This window comes from Salpingoeca rosetta, assembly GCF_000188695.1.
Source record: "Salpingoeca rosetta unplaced genomic scaffold supercont1.2, whole genome shotgun sequence".
NCBI lineage: Eukaryota > Choanoflagellata > Craspedida > Salpingoecidae > Salpingoeca > Salpingoeca rosetta.
In genome coordinates, this window is record NW_004754932.1 from 103,796 (window position 1) to 123,283 (window position 19,488).

Genomic DNA, 19,488 nt, shown 5'->3' on the forward strand with positions numbered 1-19,488 from the left:
GAGTGCGCTGTCTTCATCTTCTGGGACCTGATCGTCAAGAAGTGGGTTTGCCCTTGGTGCCTTGCCTTGATCACATGCGTGCTACTTGTTGCTTCAAGCGCTGCGACGCACACACACACAACACAACCCCACGCACACACACACACACACACACACACACAAACCCGCACACACACACACACGCGCGCGCATTCACGCACTCGCTCCTTGATGCAACACAGCTATGTGATTGCTGCGCTGCTGGCGTGGCTGGTGCTGCAGGTGCTGTATGCATGGTTCGGGGTGACAAGCACCCAGAACATGGCTGTCAAGACTCTCACGGACGGCCGCTTCCTGATCTAACTCGCCACGCTGCGCCTGCTGCCTGGCACACTTGTCGTTACTGTACATAAAACGCATGAGGTTCAACAAGGAGACACTGGCAGGTCAGCAGCAAACAAATTTGCATGTATTTACTCGTGTGTCACATCAAATGTTTGATACACGATAGCGTTTTGGCGGGAAAAGTGTGTGGTGGCAGCAGCACAACGCCGGTTGCACGCGTGCTGGGAAGGCGCGATCGCGTCCGCGATGTTGTGAGACTCGACTCAGTCTGGAATCAATATGAAGAAGGAAAGGAACTGCGCACAGCAAGTTGTACAAAAATGAAATGGATAAATACAATGACTCGTGTGTATTGCAAATACGTTGAGCTTAAGATGGCCACGATGGTCTGGTGCGGGTCTCCAAGTCGTATTCTGTCCTGTTACACACAACACAACACACACGACACATGAACACAACACAAAGAACACACAACACAACACAACACAACACACCACAACAACACACAACACAACGCGCGTTTGAATTTGGCGGCGGCACTTTTTCTTTATTTTTTTTCCAACGGCGACTTTGCTGCTGCTTGCACGCAAACAAACCAAGCTCGACAGCAAACAACACAACACAAGCGCATTGTTTTGCCTGAGCCGCACCCGCAGCAGCTGCGCTGTGTTCCCCTCCTCCCCTCCTCCCCTCACCCCTTGCTCTCTTGCTCCCTCATCCCCCCTATCCCCCCCCCCCTTGCCGCCTTCCCCCCCCACTCTTCATCCCAGATACACAAAGAGCACCAGCGCAATCATGAGGTTGGCTGTTGCATCCGTGGTGGTGGCGGCGGCAATGCTGTTCGCTGCTGCTGTCACGACAGTGCCAGTGGCACTGGCCCAGAGCGACCCGTGCTCGCAGACATGTACGGGAGACACATACGAGGAGACACCGTGCGTGGACCCCGTGCCCAGCATCCTGCTGGACTACGAGGCCGGCGTCACCCAGCCAGACATCACTGTTGTTGGCGACTGGAACGAGTTTGAGCAGTCTGGCGACAACGCGTTCTTTGGCTTCTTCGGTGACCACTTCTACTTGCTCAACCGCGTACGCAACACGGGTTACGGCATGTTCTCCTTCAGCGTGGACCGCGAGGCAGACTACAACATCAGCATCAGCTACGTGTATTTCAGCACGTCGCCAGGCGCGTTCACGGACTCGCAGCGGTACGACGTGCACACGGATGGCTCCCGCGCAGGCACCTTCTACATCGACCAGCAGCAGCCGCCGCCCGATGGTAACCTCACGCTGCTCGGGCAATTCCACATCGAGCAGAGTGGCTACGTCTTCCTCAACGCCACGGTCAAGGACACGAGCCAGACCACGGTGACCGCATCCTTGGACGCGGTGTACATCACGCCCGCTGACCAAGCCGTCGCCGACGGCTCACCGCCCGTGTGCCTTCCGCTGCGCGTGTGCCAGGACTATGAGTACGAGACGGTTGCAGCCACGGCCACATCCAACCGCCAGTGCGCCCTCGTGCGAAACTGTACCGTGTCGGTGGAGTACGAGACAGTGGCGCCCACAGCCACCTCAAACCGCGACTGCGCCACGCTGCGAACATGCAACGCCACCGAGTACGAAACCGTGGCGCCAACGCCCACTTCAAACCGCGACTGTGCCATCATCGAAGTTTGTGCAGATGACCAATACGAGACACAGGCACCCACGCCCACTTCGGATCGCTTCTGTGACGGTGCGTTTGATCTCCCTGAAGGAGGGAGAAGAGACAAAGCAGAGAAATGACAAAAAGAAGCAAAGGATGAGGGGAAGTTGGCTTGCTGGCTTGACTTGCTTGAAACTGAAAGATCAAGCAAATTCACAGTGCCATATCAATGTGCAAGTGTGCACGCTTGCCCTGTTATCCACCTTCGCCTACACTCTCACCTTCTGTCAATTATTAGTGATGTGAAGTGACTCACCCCTTTACTCACACCTGTCTGACTGGCTGCCTGCTTGCTTGCTTGCTGGCTTTAGATTGCGATGTGTGCGACGACGCGACGCAGATCACAGATGCAAACTGCACCTCCACAACAAACACAATGTGCCGCAACATCACGGAGCCGTACCAGTACTCGCCCTGGTCAGACTGGTCTCAGTCTTGCGGCACGCAGGTGTGTCAAGCGGGAGCGTGATCTCGAGGTGTCTGGCTGGTTGTGTGGGTGTGAAATACGAAAGCACAAACACCCAAAACTTGCTTGCTTCTTTGTTTCTCGTGCATCTGTTTCTGGATTTCTCTTCCAACCAGCAAGCCTCACCCCCCCCCCACACACACACACACGAACTACAGGAGAGGACACGAGTGGAAACGTGTGCGGATGTCAAGTGCTTGGACCAAAAGCCGACGCGACAAACACGGAGCATCAACGGTGGCTGCGATGACGTGTGCGATGACACGATGGGACAGATTGAATGCTCGTGCACACCGCCATCCTACCTGATTGACGCCTACAACTGCTCGAGCGTGTATTGTGACATCCCAACCATCGCCAACGCAACCGCAAGTGCCACGGGGCAGCTGCGACTTGACGAGCAAGCGCTCATCACGTGCAGCAGCGGCTACGAGTCTGTTGCATACGGCACCTCGTTCACCATCACCTGCACGGAGATGGGCCTGATGAACGACACCGAGACGTGCGACGACGTGGACGAGTGTGCTGTCAACAATGGCGGCTGCGCTGACATGTGCACAAACCTTCCAGGCACCTTCTGTTGCAGCCAAGACGGCGTCTACGTCTACAGCGAGTGGAGCGACTGGTCAACGGTGTGTGTGTGTGTGTGTGTGTGTGTGTGTGTGTGTGTGTGTGTGTGTGTGTGTGTGTGTGTGTGTGTGAGCGTGCGTTGCGTGTGCGTTGTGCGTGTGGGTATGTGCGTAAGTTGATCAGATGCCATGTGTGCAGTGTACTGTCACACGAACATCATCTGCTCATTCACCCCCCCCCGCGATTTGCTTGTTGTAAAATGCAGACATGTGGCGAGGGCACACGCACACGCACACGCACGTGTAATGCCACGTGTGGTGGCTCTTGCACGAACGATCAGCCCCTGATGGAAACCCGCGACATTTGCTGCCCCGTCAACGCAAACTACACCTGTGCGTCCACTGCGCATTGTCCCCGTGTGCTGGCTTACGTGCCGTGTATGTGTATGTTTGGCAAATGCTGGTGCTGTGATTCCATTGCACATTTCACCCATCCACACGCACACCCACACTCACATACATACACACCACAACAGATGGCCCTTTTCCGGATTGGATGCCGACGTGTGCGCGCCAGACACGGGAGCGCCCAGAGTCGTGCACCGCGTCGTGTGGTGGCGTGTGCACAAACCGCATCAACACAACGCAGGTGCTCACCAACGGCGGCTGCGAACAGATTTGCAACGCAACGTCTGGCGCGATTGTGTGCGACTGTGACCCCGGCTACCGTCTGACGAGCGACAACGCCACGTGTGAGGAGTTCAACCCGTGCGATGAAAACAACGGCGGGTGCTCGCACACGTGCGTGGCGATGCCGCTCGGCCAGTTTGAATGCACGTGCCCAAGCGGATTTGAGGCGGTCGATGGGTTCAACTGTGAGGATGTCGACGAATGCGCAGTCAACAACGGAGGTGCGTGCGTGTGCGTGTGCGTGTGCGTGTGCGTGTGCGTGTGCGTGTGCGCGTACATGAACATGTGCGATGTGGCACGCTGGTCTATTTCAGACTTCGCGTTCTCGGTGCCGTTTGTTCCGTTGCTTGCCATGCTTGGTCTCGCTTGCAACGCCACCACCATCACCCTCACCCTCCCATCATCACCCCATCATCACGCGCTCTCCCCCTTTTGCCACGACATGTCATTCGGCAGGGTGCTTCCAGAACTGCAACAACACAGCAGGCGACTACTTCTGCTCCTGCGTCGATGGCTTCATGGTGGATCCAAGCAATTCATCGCACTGTGTTCGCATCAACTGCGCCAACCCACCGCCCACGCTCCCTGCTTCCATCCCATCTGTGACAGCACGCCTGAACGGCACGGGGCCGTACCAGTTTGGCGACGAGCTGCCGTACGTGTGCGAGGACGGATTTACTGTTGACGGCGGCGCTGCGTCCGCGACGTCGTTCTCGCTCTTCTGTCGCGCATCTGGAATGGTTGATGGCCAGTTTGCTGATGGTGCGTTCATCCGTCTGCCGCTGATGGAATGGTGTTTGTTTGGGGGGTGGGGGGAGGGGGGGGGGAGGGGAAGCGGTTTGCTGGTGCACATCCCTGTCTGCGTGCGTGCGTGTGTGTGTGTGTGTGTGTGTGTGTGTGTGTGTGTGTGTGTGTGTGTGCGTGTCACCAACGAACAGACGAGCATGTACCCACAACCAACCCAGATATGACCCGAGCAATCAGCCTGTCGGGATCAGCTCCAGGGGCTGCGTCCCGATCCCAACTCCGGATTACGGTTGCAAACCCTCAATGATTAACGGCCCGGTACGGGGTGTAAGGATCGTAGTATCGAGTGATTCCCTAAGTCGGTGCACAATAAGCGGACCAAAGGCGCGTGCGTGTGTGTGTGTGTGTGTGTGTGTGTGTGTGTGTGTGTGTGTGTGTGTGTGTGTGTTCTTATCTCCTGTGGACACCAGCAGTGCATGTCTATCTGTCACCACGCTCACCCGAGTTGTTCACACACACACACACATACACAAACACACACCCGCCCACAAACACACCCACCCACACCCACAAACACACACATATTGCCTTTGTAGGCTGTGTGGATGTCGATGAATGCAGTACGAACAACGGCGGCTGCACGGACGGCTGTGTCAACGTATGTTGCGTTGCTTCGAGCCAGGGTGCACATGTTGTATCCAAGCAGTTGGTGTCCTTGTTTTCCTGATAGATCACAGCCATGATCATAATCGACACGTACTCACGTGTTTCCTCGCTGACACACCTCCTCCAACACCACCACCACCACCAACTCCACCTCCTCCAACCACCTCCACCTCCTCCAACCACCACCACCACCACAACCACCACCACCACCACCACCACCACCACCACCACCACCACCAACTCCTTCTCCTCCACCGAGCAGTTTGCTGGCGGCTTCAACTGCACGTGCCCGACCGGCTATCGTCTCACCGATGGATTCAGATGCGTCGAAATCAACGAATGCATGGTGGGTGAATGGCAGCGACAACAGCGTTTGAGACAAAGCATCAATCTTGTGCACGCTGGCATGCACACATATGCATGCCTGTGCCAGCATCTTGTCGTCCACTGTTTCTTCCGCTTGAACACTCACTCGCTTCCACTCACACGTTGCGCACAATGATGTCTCACCTCACCATGAAACAGGAGGACAGCCCCTGTGATCACATCTGCACCAACACGGCGGGCTCGTTTGAATGCGCGTGCAGGTCAGTGCACATACACACGTAAATGTGACACCCGAAGCGTAATGTGGTCATGGTGTTGGCTGATGTACCTTCGTGAATGTGTTGTTGAAGCATGCCGCTTCCTCTTCTGACTGCTGTTTCGTTGTCAATGTCAGCCACATTGCCCTCACATGTCTATCCAAACACACACCCACACCCACACGCACACCCACACACACACACACACACACATGCTGTGCAATGCCAGGACTGGGTTCTTCCTGGAGACGAGCGACAACAGGACGTGCACACGCGTGCCGTGCGGACCGCCACCAGCAGAGCAGCTCAACGCGACAGCGAGCAATTCCGCACCCGCTGTTGCCGTGTACGAGGATGTTGTTGTGTACAACTGCTACGACGGCTACACCACCAACGGCGACGCAGGCGGCAGCTCGTTCTTCTTCGCAGTGTGCCAGGCGAGCGGGGTGCTGAGCCCCCTCGTCTCCATCGCGTGTTTGGATGTGGACGAGTGCCTGTCCAGCCCGTGCGACCAGCTGTGCGACAACACCCTTGGCAGCTTCACGTGCTCGTGTCTCCCTGGCTACACCAACACGTCTGCGACGACCTGCGAGGACATCGACGAGTGTGACGATCCCAGCTCGTGTGCCTTGGACGACAACACCATGTGCGTCAACACGGACGGCGCGTTCACGTGCGAGTGCATTGCGGGGTACACGCGATACAACAACACGTGCCAACAGCAGACACACAACCTGCTCGACCCTCTCCTCTCCTCCGGTGTTGTTGCGTCACCAACAGCGCCGCAGCGGTTCGCAGACGACTGGGTGTACTTCGATGGCAAGGGTGCCCTTGAAATTACGCAACCACTCTTCATCGGTGAAACGTTCAGTTTGACTGCTCAGGTGCAGATTGTGCCTGGCACTGGCGGGTACATCTTTGCCGTCACATCGGCCACCGGATCCACACGCCACTTTGCACTCTACGTCTACGAACTCACGCAGCGGGTGCGTGTGTGCATGTTTGTTTGTGTGTTGTGTGTGTTTTGTTTGTGTGTTGTGTGTGTTGTGTGTGTTTGTTTGTGTGTTTGTTTGTGTGTTGTGTGTGTTTCGTGTGTGTGTCCTGTGTGTGTGTTTCGTGTGTGTGTGTGTATGTGTGTGTGTATGTGTGTGTGTGTGTGTGTGTGTGTGTGTGTGTGTGTGTGTGTGTGTGTGTGTGTGTGTGTGTGTGTGTGTGTGTGTGTGTGAGGTCAACCCCACCCCAACCGTCACACCATCATCTTCGTTGACAATCATTCGTCATCCCACAGGTTGGCGTGTACTACCGGACAGACAGTGATGCGTCCACGCTGGCAGTGTTCCAGCTCGACTCGCCTCTCGATGACGGCGCCTTGCACAACATTGTCCTCAACGTCCAAGCACAGTCCGTCTCCCTCCAAATCGACGCAAACACGTACGTGTGCGCGTTGTTGTTGTTGTTGTGTGTGTGTTGTTGTTGTTGTTGTTGTTGTTGTTGTTGTTGTTGTTGTTGTTGTTGTTGTTGTTGTTGTTGTTGTTGTTGTTGTTGTTGTTGTTGTTGTTGTTGTTGTTGTTGTTGTTGTTGTTGTTGTTGTTGTTGTTGTTGTTGTTGTTTCTGTGTGTATGCGTGTGTGTGAATGTGTGTGAATGTGTGTGAATGTGTGTGAATGTGTGTGAATGTGTGTGAATGTGTGTGAATGTGTGTGAATGTGTGTGAATGTGTGTGAATGCGTGTGTGAATGCGTGTGCGCACTTGGCGCACCTCCACGCTGCGAATGAGCTTACCCAACAATTTTGGTGTTCCTCTTCAACTATCCTTCTCGCTTTGCTTGCAATGCAGCACAACATACACGCAGAACTTGGGCGCCACCATCTCCTTCTGTGATCCCGGTCCAGACTGCAAAATTTACATCGGCCAGCGCGCCAGCTCAGCGGTGTGTGTGTGTGTATGTGTGTATGTGCGCGCATGCGTGTGTTTGTGCACGCTTCTTTGTTTAGTGCTCACATGATTCCTTGTTGGCCATGTGCTCTGTGTATTCCGCTCTCATTCCGTGCACAGGGCGGTGCGTACCGACTTGAGGGCATCATCCGTCACCTGCGCATCAATGCTCTCAGCACATCCGACCTCGTGCCCATCGAGGACTACCCAAGCCCCTCAGCCGCAGGTCCGGTTGTCAAGTCGTCGTGTGGTGGTGGTGGTGGTGGTGGTGGTGGTGTGGTGCTGGTGGTGGTGTTCTGTTTACAAGCGCACTTGCTGCCTCTACCTGTGTTCATCGCTGTTTATTCTACTCTTTCGTTGATTTGGTTGTGCATGTGTGCATATGTGGTTGTGTGTGTGTGCATTCAGGTCCAAGCGTGATTGATCTGCTGGATGCGTCGAACCGAAATGTTGTCGGCAGCGTCTCCGCAGATGCAGACGGTGAGGGCTCGCCAACGTGCACAGCGTGCGTGTGCGTCATTGATTGCGAATGTGTGTATGCGCACACAGCCAGTGCTCTTCTTTGCAATTTGTGAACCCAGTATCGCTTGCTCGCTTGTCACGAACTCCCACTGAACAACCCCTCGTCCACCCTCCATCCTCTGCGTGCCACCGCTGCCTTCTTCTTCTTTGCCAATGCTGCAGGAGCACTTGTGTTTGACGGCCAGTCTGCTGTTGTGATTCCCCGATTTCATGCTGTTCCTCTCGGCGCCACCTCCACCTTCACCGTCACTCTCACTGTCAATCAGGTGTGTGTGCGCGTGCGTGTGCGTGCGTGTGTGCGTGTGCGTGTGCGTGTGCGTGTGTGTGTGCGTGTGCACGCTTGTGTGTGCGTGTGCGTGTGTGCGTTTGAGTGTATTGTTTTTGTTTGCGTTTGCTGGGTGTGCCCCTCCTTCATCTGTACTCACCATTGTCGACCGTCTCACGCCCAACAGGACCGCAACACCAACGGATACTTTGTTGCGAAGACGGATGCGATTGGCGGGCGATTCTGGTCGCTCTACTCCTCAGCCACCAGCAACCGCGTCTCGTTCTACTACAAGTGCGCGTTCACATGTGCACAACTGCTTGCATGCATACACCTGTGTGCGTGTGTGTGCGTGCGTGTGTGTGCATTCAAGCTTGTACACGTCGCATGTTTTCAGGTGTTTGGTGCAATGCTCTCTCAGTCATCACGCTTGCCGTTGTTGTCGTGTTTGCTCCCCCGTACTCACCCACCACACTCGCACTTGTGCTCAAATGCAAACCCCAACACCACCGTCGACAACAACCACACGACACAACACCAACCCCCATCCGTCCGTGCTGTCCTTGTTTTCAGGACGAGTGGATCAACGGCCCAGCAGTCCGCAAGTTTCTCCGTTTCGCTCGCCGATGGCCTCTACCACCGCGTTATGCTCGCTGTCAACGTGCGTGCCCTTGCACGCATGTTTGAGTACCGCGAGAGGTTGAAGTTTTCATTTGTTTTTGTTGTGCTGTTTGTGTTTGTGTGTATGTGTGTGTATGTGAGGCTGTGAGGATGCACTTAATGCGTGGTTGCGTGTTCTGTTGTGGCCGAAAACTCACTTGAGGGCCTTCACCTTCCCCCTTTCAACACACACACACACACACACACACACACACACACACACACGCACGCAACGAATGAATGATATCAGAATGCTACGGCGCAGCTGTATGTGGACGGATCACTCGCCGGCACCTCCTCCCTCTCTGGTCGCGTCCAGGATTGCTCACCACCGTCGTCGTCTTGCATCCTGCAGGTCTGCCAGCTGTGTGTATGTGCCTGTGTGTGTGCATGCGTGCGAGTGTGTGTGTGTGTGTGCGTGCGTGTGCGTGTGTGTGCGTGTGTATGTGTTGTCTTTGTGTGCATTTGCATGTGTGCGTGTACTTGTGCACACACTTGTGTAAGTGTGTATTCGTAAACAGTCAATGCGATGTGCAAACACCACGGTTGTGTTGCTCACACCTTCATCTTGTCACCTGTGTCCACATGTGTATTGCATCGTGCTTACCAGCTTGGCCGACGCACGGACGCGTCGTCCAGTGACGGATTGTTTTTCCTCTCTGGCGCCATTGCATCAGCTTCCGTGTATTCGGGCGTGTTCATGACGGCCGATCCCACCGCTGTTGCGCCAACCCCTGCCCTGGACCAGCAGCTTCCTATCAGTGAGTCATACCAAACACATGTTCGGTGTTTGTACTGTGTGTTTGTGTGTGGGTGCGTGTGTGTGTGCTCGTGTGTGGGTGCGTGTGTGTTTGAGTGTGCGCATACATGTGCGCGCGTGCTTGTGTGTGCAGGGAGTATGAGCGAGTTTCAGGGCTGAGCAATTGCCATGCACTTCATGGTTTTTTTTTTTTTGTCTTTCAATTCATGCCCTCACATCGACGCCACTTGCTGCTGTGGGCGCGTGTGTGTCGCCGTTACAGGCAATGCGAGCGGCCTTGCGTATCTTGATCTCCTGAACGACACTGTCGGCTTCAGCGTTGGTGCCGTCAGAGGTGAGCACAAGCCGTGCACATGCGTGTGCGTGCGTGCGTGCACGTATGTGTGGTGCGATTAAAGTGTGTACGTGCAGGTTGCAGCAGCATGTTCTCGTCCCAACTCGATCGTTCCTCGCGCTCACCACACACACACACACACACACACACACACACACACACACACACACACACACACACACACACACACACACACACACATGCACACACACACACACACTCGTGTATACGCAAACCCTACTCTGGACCAAGGTACGGAAGGGGCGACCTTTGATGGCTCCAGCCGGCTTGAGGTGACAGAGCATTCATTCTCTCTTGGTCCAACGCTCTCTGTTGTGGGCACACTGCGTGCTGACACGGGCACGGCTGGCTACATCTTCGCCAAGACCTCACAGGACGGAAACACCCGACACCTTGCCCTCTACATGAGCGCCTTGTACGTGCTGTGCTTGTGTGTGTGTGTGTGTGTGTGTATATGTGTGTGTGCTTGCGTGCAGGTGCTCTTGCGTTGTGTACAACGACCTGTGGTTGTGTACAGCAAAAGCGTGCTCGCGCCTGCACTTGGCCACTGCCCACACACCTATACCACTGCCACTCGTTTACGTCCTCTCATCTTCATCATCACCACCACAGATCACGGCTGACGCTGTATTACACGAGCACGGCGTCGACATCGTCGCGGAATCTGCTCTTCTTCCCCGACGTGCAACTGGCAGATGGTGTTGTGCACTCGTTCCTGCTGCAGCTGGTGTACACCGCGCAGACAGACACCACCGCCGTGAACCTCTACGTTGACGGGCGCATGCAGACACAGCAGTCGTTCCAGGGCCAGCTCACAGACTGCGGCGCGCGCAGTGCGACGTGCGGGCTTGCTGTCGGGCAGCGCCTGGACGACAACGCGGCTGGTGGCGCGTTTGGGATGACGGGTCTGATACAGCTGCTGCAACTCTTCCCGCACGGGCAGTTGTCGTTGGCAGACGCACCCTCCGTGTCCCTTGCTAGCCCGCCTTACTTCTCTGTGCTTCCCGCCCACTACATCCCTGGGCAGAACCAGGGCGGCGCATACAGGGAGGGTGTGTCGCTCGAGGCGTGCGCGCGCATGTGCTTGGACGACGCGTTGTGTCTGAGCTTTGACGCGGGCACGGTTGGCGGGTCGATGGAGGGCTCGTGCTTCCTCTCGTATGTGGCGGCGGGTGACACTGGCGCAACTGCACTTGTGGAGAGCAGCCTCTTTGCATACTACGAGAGGCTCTCCTGACATGGACATGGTTGTGTGTGTGTGTGTGTGTTTGCGTGTGTGTGTGTACGTGTGTGTTTGCGTGTGTGTGTGCGTGCGTGCATGTGTGTGCATGTGTGTGTATCTGCGTGTTGTGTGCGTGTGCTGTGTAACTGGTAACTTTCCTTTCAATACGTTCCAAAGGCGCCATTGTTTAAACCTCATGCCATTTTCGCGTCTGTTGGTTGGTTGTCGTGTTGGTTGAGACCCGCCCATGTGTGTTGACGCTGTTGCGTTGCGTGTATGTGTGTGCGTGTATGTATGTGTGTGCATGTGTGTGTGCATGTGTGTGCGAGCGCTGTTACAATGGCTTCATCTTCTCAAGTTTTCGTTTGTGATTTTTGAACGACTTAAATCCGCATTCATTGACTGTGGTGATGGGAAAGCTGCAACACACAAACAAGCAAGCAAGCAAGCAAGCAAACACACACACACACACACACACACACACACACACACACACACACAGAGAGAGATGGACAGATGGACAGACACACACACCCACCCACACGCAGGCATACACACAGACTCCCCACACCTCGTTGCGGTCGCGTTTGTGTACAGGGTTGTTATTGGTTAACTATGGAAATCATAGGTTCGAAACAATGAACACACACACAGGGCATGGCCGTTGCGGAGATGAGGTCCACCAGACCGGCACACACGCGCACGCACTCACACACACACACACATGCAAGCGACACAGCTCAGCAAGCAAGCAAGCAAGCAAGCAAGGGCACACTTCTGCTGGCAGCCCACTTCGTTGTTGTCATCATCGCGGTTAGGGGCGAAAGCGAAAGAGGGGAGAAGGCGTCAGGTTTGCTAGAAAGAATGGGCTGTACACAGCAAGATTGGGCAGTCTGTGGGCAGCACCGGTTTGTCAAGTTTGATTGTCCCCTACGGCCATGTGTTGACGTCAAGGTGAGGGTATGGTGCGAATAGATTGATGTGAGCCAGGCAGGCACGCACGCATGGTGCACGCACAGTCACAGATACAGATACAGACACACAGACACAGAGAACCGGAGACAGAGACAGATACACACAGAGAGAGACACACGCACAGACAGACAGACAGACAGACAGACAGACAGACAGACAGACAGACACAGACACACACAGACACACACACACACACACAGACACACACAGACACAGACACACACGCACACACCTCAGGTCGTAGTCTGCTCTGTGGAACACGCTTCAGTGTGTGGCCGTCCTCTGCTTCCTCATAAAACTCATGCGCGGCAAAGCCGTCTTCATCCACAAATCGAGACCTGAGGTAGGAGCAGAAACGGGCGGGAAAGTGAGCAAGACGATGTGCAAAGCGGCAAGCGGGTGGTTCTGCGAGAGCCAACTCAGAAGCAAGCGTTGTACACTCACCCTTGTTTCGCAGTCACCGGTACAACGACATTTGTTGGTTTTGTTGCGCCGGGCCTACATGCAGCCATCGCACGCGAATGACGACAACGCCCGCAGAAAGGTTGTTGAGAGGCATGGAGGCAAAACACACCAACAAGAACAGGACAAAGAGAGACGCACAGAGACGCACAGAGGCAAGTTCCAGGCAAGACGAGTGCGCACAGGTGAACACACACACACACACACAAAGACACACATAGACACAGGCGCACAGACACACACACACACGCATACGCATACGCACGCACACACACAAAGACACACAAAGACACACACACGCATACGCATACGCACGCACAGACGCACAGGCGCACAGACACACACACACATACCTTGATCCGGCACCAGGCGCAGAGGACGATGAAGGCGTGGTGTCATTGGGGTCGGTGAAGGACTTGTACACGCCATCAAACCATTTCCGTACGCGATCAAACATGGCGCCTTGTCTGCCCCCTCACACAAACCCAAACAAACCACAAACCCAAACACAAACACAAACCCAGCACGCACGAACGAACGTCTGCCTCAACCAGCAGCAGCGGCAGAAGCGATAACAGCGACGGGCAACACTTTCAAGCAAGGTCGTTTGCTCGACACTATGCTTGTCCTTCGCAGCCAACCAGCAACCAGCGCAGAAGATGAACAAGGTCAATCAATCAACGACGATGAAGAAGAGCAGAAGGTGGGGTGCGCAAACACGAAGCAGCAACAACAACACAATCGTCAGGTGGTTGAAGTTCTGAAAATTGCAGGTCATCATTCACCAGAATTCTACCGACGGAGACGATGGGTGACAGCGGAGTGCTGCGGCTGACGCTGGATGCGTTGCTGTCAAAGGCAACGGCGATTCAAGATGAGCTGTACAAGATGAGATCCACGCTCAAGACATCCTCTCCCTCCTGGTGCGTGCGTTCTGTGCCCCTGATGCGCGTGTGTGCGTTTGCATGTGTGTGCGTGTGCATGGGCGTGTGTGCGTTTGCATGTGTGTGTGTGCATGTGTGTGCGTTTGCATGTGTGTGCGTGTGCATGGCGTGTGTTTGTGTCGGTGAGCTTTCTTTGTTTTGCTTGCGGTGTGTTTTGCATACCGACAAGACGTATGCACTGTGCAGCTGATGTAACAATGTTTTCTGTGCTGTTCTCTCCCCTCCAAACATGTTTGACGCAGGCGACAAATGCTGAGCAACCTACAAACAATCGAACGTGAGTGGCCTGCTTTCTGCTTTGGAATGAGTGGCTGTCCGTCTGTGTCGGTGCCGAGGGGGAAAGCAATGGAGGCAAAGGCAAAGGAAGCAGCAACACGCGAGATACAATTCCAATGTGTCACCAGTGTTTTGGTCTTTGTATCACGGCGTGTTTATGGCACGACGTGTTTTTTTTTCTTCCTCACATTGCCAGCACGCTTCCTTTGGTGGTGCTGGTACCAGGGCAAATTGAGGTGCTGATGATGTCTTTGAGAAGGCGAGAGCACCCAGACTTGCACAACCGCGTGCTCGTGCCCAAGGCCATGTCGACGGAGCTGGATGAGCACCTCCAGAGCGTCACATCTGGCGTCGTCAGCAGCTTCACCCACGACAAAGGTAATCGTGCACCTGAGTGATGATGGTTCACATTCTATCATGGCTTTGTTTGTGATCGTGTGTGTGTGTGTGATCGTGTGTGTGTGTGTGTGATCGTGTGCGATCGTGTGTGTGTGTGTGTGCGCGTGCGTGCGTGCGTGTGTGTGTGTGTGGTGCGGTTTTGTGTGTGTGTGTGTGTGGTGCGGTTTTGTGTGTGTGTGTGTGTGTGTGCGATCGTGTGTGTGTGTGTGGTGATGCGGGTTGTGTTTGAGGGAATTGTATGGTTTCGTTTCTATGTTCTGCGTGAAGGTTGCTTGGCCAAATGCCTCCTTTGCTGACGACGTGCGCCTTTGTGTGCACCTTTCCCCCATCCTCGCTCCACCTCCTCCCTTCCGCTCTGCAGCGCCTGTGCTGTTGCGCACCAAGGCCGACCCTGAGCTTGAAGCCGAGTTGGAGGATGCATATGAGGAGAGCGCAGAGGCAGCAGAGACTGGGCGGGAAAAGGTGCCACCAGCAGAGGCGCTCTCTGCTCTCGATCACACATGCAGCCGCGTCCTTGACTTTCTCAACAGCCAGAAGAAAGAAGTGGAGCTGCGGGTTCGCAGGTGATGACGTCGTGTGGAATCGTGTTTGTGCTATGTGTGTGTGTATGTATGTGTGTATGTATGTGTGTATGTGTGTGTGCTGTGCTGTGTGTGCTGTGTGTGTGTGTGTGTGTGTGTGTGTGTGTGTGTGTGTGTGTGTGTGTGTGTTGTGGGGGCGGTTGTAGATAATTGAATAATATCTTGCAATAAACATCGGCAATGATGGACGCTGCTGACAAGAAGATGGATGATGCTGCTGGGGAGATGGCGAGTGTGCAGCAACTGCAACAGCAGCGGCAGGAGCGGGAACAGCAACAACAGCAGCAACCAGCAGTGGAGTCCCAAGAAGCAACAGAGACACATACGCATGAGCCAAGAGACACAGTTGCAGAGCCACCACAAGAGGATGGGCCGGACAGGGTTGTTGTCAGGGATGACAGCACACATCATGCCAGTCTCAGTGATGGCGATGACGACGATGGGGTTGATGGCAGTGAGGGCGATGGCAATGGAGTCTATGGTGGGGTGATCACAGAGCAGCCACGTTCCACCTCCGAGGCTGACCAGCCACCGTCAGCCTCACACTCGCAGCACCCTCTGCCACGATCCATCTCAGCACCAGCCACATCCAAACCAATGACCGCAACCGGACCTGCACACGCCATCTTGTCACACCAAAAAGACCTCAGTGCCGTGATGGTATGTTGGCTGATGGCAAGATGTCCTGTCATCGTCATTGTCGTTGTCATTGTCATTGTCATTGTCGTCGTTGTTGTTGCAGTTGTCGTTGTTGTTGTCGTTGTCGTCGTCGTCGTTGCAGTTGTGTTTGTCCCTGTTATTGATTGTCGCTGCTGTCGTTGTTGTTCTGTGGATGCAAGTGCCACCAAGTTACCTTTGTCCTCACGCACCGCCTCCTTCCGACACCATCCCCCACCACCACCAATGCTGGCAGGCAAAGTACCAGCGGATGATTGGGGGCAAGTTTGGGCAGGGAAGACAGTCGTCTTCGTACATACCGCCAGGGTATAGCATTCCGTCGTCAGCCCCTCCACCGCAAGACGAATCGCCACACATGTCCTACTACCGCCCAGACGAGCACCACTACGCACGCACCATTGTGACCCTCCTGGCGAGTGTGCCATGCGATGAGTATTGTTGGAACAGGGCGGATGGCAAAGTCACCACGCTGCAGCTCCTCGTCGCGCGCATCCTCAACAACGACACAGAGGTGCGGGATCGCTCCAACCTTCGCTGCCGTGTGTTGCATGTGTGTGTGTGCATGTGTGTGTGCATGTGCGTGTGCATGTGCGTGTGCATGTGTGTGCATGCGTATCTGTGTATGTGTGTTTGTGTGTGTCTAGTGTTTTCTTGTGCTGTTTTGTTTGCTTGTTTGTGTGCAAGGGGTCTTGGGACGTGAGAATAGCACCACACTCTGCTCACCACTGCACTTGCTGTTGTTGCCACCACCACCGCCACCACCGCCACCACCGCCATGGCAGCATGCGTTGGCGATTGAAGGGTGGCTGAAGCAGCAGCAGAAACCGTGGGGGCGTCTTGGGTCGCGTCACCCGCTGCACCGCTCGGGAGATTACGACTTTACCTCCATCGGTCTCGCTTTTCTCCTCCACCGCTTCCCGCCAGACCTCGTGCCCCCGTAAGCGTATGCATGAGAGTTGTGTGATTGGTGTTGTGCATGTGAGTGTATGCTCGTGTGTGTATGTGTGTGTGTATGTATGTGTGTGTGTGTGTGCTCGTGTGTGTGTGTGCTCGTGTGTGTGTGTGTGTGTGTGTGTGTGTGTGTGTGTGTGTGTGTGTGTGTGTGTGTGTGTGTGTGTGTGTGTGTGTGTGTGTGTGTGTGTGTGTGTGCTCGTGTGTGTGTATTTATGTGTTTCTCCTGCTGCTGATTAATCATCCACCACCTCCACCGCCAGTGATCTGAAACGCCACTTGCGCGAGTGCTTGCTGCCTGCGGCTGACAAATACGACGCTCCTCGGTTCGCCGTGCCCCGGGTATGCTCGTGTGCGTGTGAGTGCTCGCGTCTGGCGAGTTGAGTACGCATGCATGCGCTACGTGTTGGATGCACACTTTACCTTTGAGTGCGTAATGTGGGAGTGCAGATCCGTGCGCACATCTGTGTCAGCGTGTGTGTGTGTGTGTGCGTACGCGTCATTCCCTGCTTCATGTGCACGTGTGTAGATGATGTTGTAGTCCTGTTCCATGTGCACGTGTGTAGATGTGTCAGTCCTAGTTGTCCTGGCATGACAACGCTCTCCTACCACGTCCACGTTCTCCCCTTCCACTCATCACCACCACTGCTGCTGCACAGGCCATCGTGGGCGTGCTGGAGACCGAGAACCACCTGTTGATGATCAATGGAACGCTGTATCTCACCGCTCTCTCCGCCCCGCACCACCAGCCAACGCCAAGGTCAGCAGCGGCACAAGGCAGAGGGGGCGTGTGATGGAGGGAGAGGCGTACGATGGGTCAAGTGTGAAGCACACGCGTGTTTCTTTGACGTGAGTTGTCTGAACACAGCCCGTGTCCTTGTGTGATCGTTGTTCAAACCTACCCACACGTCCCTTATTCGCAACCACCGCAAAACGACAACCCCGACAATCACCGCCACCACCACCACCGCCACCATCATCATCACCACCACCACCACCACCACCATCATCACTGGTGTTGGTGGCTGCAACAGCAAAGCGGCCCCTGTTGTGCAGCTCTTTCTCCGAGAACTCATGGACGAAATCCTCAACGCAGGCACGTTGTCGCGAACGTGTTTGTATGTGTTTGTATGTGCGCGAGTGTGTGCGTACAAGTGCGTGCAAGTGTGTGGGCAAGTGTGCGGGCAAGTATGCGTGCATGTTTGCGTGCTTTGACATCTTCCTGTACACATGCGTAACTTACCTCAACCTTGCTGCTGCACCTCTCAATGCCGTGCGTGCGTGCGTGCGTGCGTGCGGTTGTGTGTATGTATCCACAGGCCTGTGGGAGTTTAATTCCCTGCCGTATCTGGGGTACACCGTGATTGCTCTGCTCATTCTCAACGAATGCAGCCATTCTTCTGCACAGCACTTTGAAGCCTGCAGGAAGGTGAGGCACGAAAGCACGTGTGTGCGTGTGTTTGTGTCAGCCGGGAGAGGTGTTGTTTGTGCGCTCGCACACATTGCGCTCACGCACACGCTTACATACATACACTCACTCACCCATCACATCACATTACATCACATGGTGCAACAACATTGTGACAGGTGCTTGACTACCTCTCGTTCACATTTGCGCTGGGATCCTTCAAGTTCAAGAGGTGTGTGTGTATGTATGTGTGTGTGAGTGTGAGTGTGTGTATGTGCACTGCTATCATAACATCCATCCTTGCTTGCCTGTCAGACATGCTCGCCACGCCCTGCTTCATCGTCACTCTCCATCATGGCACATTTGCCTCGCTCCTGTTCCTCGCCACCCCTGTTTTTCACCGCCACCACCATCACCACCGCCACCACCGCGATCATGACCGTTGCGTGATCAGGTGGGCGCCGTATCGACGACGGAGCGATTACAACTCCCGCCGCTCGCTCTTTGTCAACGCAATGAGCCACATCATGATGGTGAGGGCATTGCAGGGGGGTGATGGGCGCGCGAGAGGGGGGGGGGGTAGCTGCATGCACAAACAACCAGACAGACTGACTCACACACAGACAGACAGGTGTGCACGCACATGCGCACAAGCGTACACACACACACACACACACACACACACACACACACACACACACACACACACACACACACACACACACACAAAAGCATGCATGCGCTCACACCTTCCTTTCCCGCTGAGCTGCAGGTGTGGGCAGAGCGGGCCGGAATTCCGATTGAGGGCGTGACACAGCGATGCCAGGAGCTAAACGCACGCAAGAGCATATTTGCCATCGCCTGCAGGTGGGAGTGTTGTGTCACATGGGGCTGTGTGAGCGGTTGTGTTTATGTTGATGGATGAACAGATAGAACATCGGGGAAGGTGTGAAGAAGAGGAGCAGAAGAACACGGCATGTACACATGTTCACATGTACACATGCGCATGTCCACATTCATACATGCACACACACACACATACACACACAACACGCCATTCGCAACAACAACAACAACTGCAGGTATTCGCCACCACGCGCTGTTCTTCGTCTCGCCAACGACGCGACGGCGGAGTACTTTGCACGCATTGGGCATGGCGCTCACAGCAGTCCAGAGCTGTTTGCCGCAGCCCCAGGTGCGGGCAGGAGACGGTGGTGGTGGTGGTGGTGGTGGTGGTGGTGGTGGTGGTGGTGGTGGTGGTGTGTGTGTGTGTGTGTGTGTGTGTGTGTGTGTGTGTGTGTGTGTGTGTGTGTGTGTGTGTGTGTGTGTGTGTGTGTGTGTGTG

At 55.0% G+C, this 19,488-nt stretch overlaps 5 protein-coding genes across 5 annotated transcripts in view; 4 read left to right on the forward strand and 1 right to left on the reverse strand.

Moving 5' to 3' along the window:
- Positions 1–424, forward strand: part of PTSG_00613 (uncharacterized protein) — a gene marked incomplete at its 5' end in the record, with an annotated part of 7,677 nt that extends 7,253 nt beyond the window's left edge. The window contains 2 exons of the mRNA XM_004998023.1: positions 1–41; positions 222–424. The exon at positions 1–41 is cut by the window's left edge and continues 18 nt beyond it. Coding sequence (XP_004998080.1) covers positions 1–41; positions 222–342 — 162 coding nt within the window. The 3' untranslated portion in view covers positions 343–424. The remainder of the gene's footprint in view (positions 42–221) is intronic.
- Positions 425–1,067: 643 nt separating this feature from the next.
- On the forward strand, positions 1,068–11,870 carry PTSG_00614 (chitin-binding protein). The gene is made up of 22 exons (XM_004998024.1): positions 1,068–2,059; positions 2,341–2,477; positions 2,654–3,127; positions 3,331–3,457; positions 3,601–3,975; positions 4,211–4,516; positions 5,098–5,159; positions 5,430–5,513; positions 5,693–5,754; positions 5,981–6,737; positions 7,040–7,182; positions 7,588–7,681; positions 7,807–7,912; positions 8,095–8,166; positions 8,371–8,474; positions 8,661–8,767; positions 9,047–9,134; positions 9,384–9,488; positions 9,744–9,894; positions 10,156–10,227; positions 10,480–10,663; positions 10,861–11,870. Exons 1-22 carry the CDS (start codon positions 1,120–1,122, stop codon positions 11,483–11,485), a joined length of 5,175 nt encoding a protein of 1,724 aa, XP_004998081.1. The 5' UTR covers positions 1,068–1,119; the 3' UTR covers positions 11,486–11,870.
- Positions 11,871–12,032: 162 nt separating this feature from the next.
- Positions 12,033–13,666, reverse strand: PTSG_00615 (uncharacterized protein). Its single transcript, XM_004998025.1, has 4 exons — positions 13,261–13,666; positions 12,890–12,943; positions 12,678–12,783; positions 12,033–12,400 (listed from the first exon to the last, which is right to left on the reverse strand). The coding sequence occupies exons 1-4, from the start codon at positions 13,362–13,364 to the stop codon at positions 12,326–12,328; spliced, it is 339 nt and encodes a 112-aa protein (XP_004998082.1). The 5' UTR covers positions 13,365–13,666; the 3' UTR covers positions 12,033–12,325.
- Positions 13,667–13,714: 48 nt separating this feature from the next.
- On the forward strand, positions 13,715–15,093 carry PTSG_00616 (uncharacterized protein; the record flags this gene model as incomplete). The annotated part of the gene is made up of 3 exons (XM_004998026.1): positions 13,715–13,830; positions 14,324–14,505; positions 14,888–15,093. The coding sequence occupies 3 exons, from the start codon at positions 13,715–13,717 to the stop codon at positions 15,091–15,093; spliced, it is 504 nt and encodes a 167-aa protein (XP_004998083.1).
- A 194-nt stretch (positions 15,094–15,287) lies between these two features.
- The window catches only part of PTSG_00617 (uncharacterized protein), a gene marked incomplete at both ends in the record, with an annotated part of 5,641 nt that continues 1,440 nt past the window's right edge, over positions 15,288–19,488 (forward strand). Inside the window, 11 exons of the mRNA XM_004998027.1 lie at positions 15,288–15,767; positions 16,021–16,296; positions 16,568–16,722; positions 17,000–17,078; positions 17,396–17,496; positions 17,771–17,832; positions 18,056–18,165; positions 18,324–18,376; positions 18,599–18,677; positions 18,917–19,011; positions 19,227–19,339. Of these exons, the coding sequence (XP_004998084.1) occupies positions 15,288–15,767; positions 16,021–16,296; positions 16,568–16,722; positions 17,000–17,078; positions 17,396–17,496; positions 17,771–17,832; positions 18,056–18,165; positions 18,324–18,376; positions 18,599–18,677; positions 18,917–19,011; positions 19,227–19,339 (1,603 nt within the window). The remainder of the gene's footprint in view (positions 15,768–16,020; positions 16,297–16,567; positions 16,723–16,999; positions 17,079–17,395; positions 17,497–17,770; positions 17,833–18,055; positions 18,166–18,323; positions 18,377–18,598; positions 18,678–18,916; positions 19,012–19,226; positions 19,340–19,488) is intronic.

Excerpts from the sequence above, each read along its gene's own strand:
- PTSG_00614 (XM_004998024.1), top strand. The coding sequence starts at position 1,120 with ATGAGGTTGGCTGTTGCATCCGTGGTGGTGGCGGCGGCAATGCTGTTC. Across the intron at positions 3,976-4,210 it reads ATGCGCAGTCAACAACGGAG|GGTGCTTCCAGAACTGCAAC; the intron begins GTGCGTGCGTGT and ends GTCATTCGGCAG. Across the intron at positions 8,475-8,660 it reads TCACTCTCACTGTCAATCAG|GACCGCAACACCAACGGATA; the intron begins GTGTGTGTGCGC and ends CACGCCCAACAG.
- PTSG_00615 (XM_004998025.1), bottom strand. The coding sequence starts at position 13,364 with ATGTTTGATCGCGTACGGAAATGGTTTGATGGCGTGTACAAGTCCTTC. Across the intron at positions 12,944-13,260 it reads GCGCCTGGTGCCGGATCAAG|GCCCGGCGCAACAAAACCAA; the intron begins GTATGTGTGTGT and ends GGCTGCATGTAG. Across the intron at positions 12,401-12,677 it reads AGAGCAGACTACGACCTGAG|GGGACAATCAAACTTGACAA; the intron begins GTGTGTGCGTGT and ends ACATGGCCGTAG.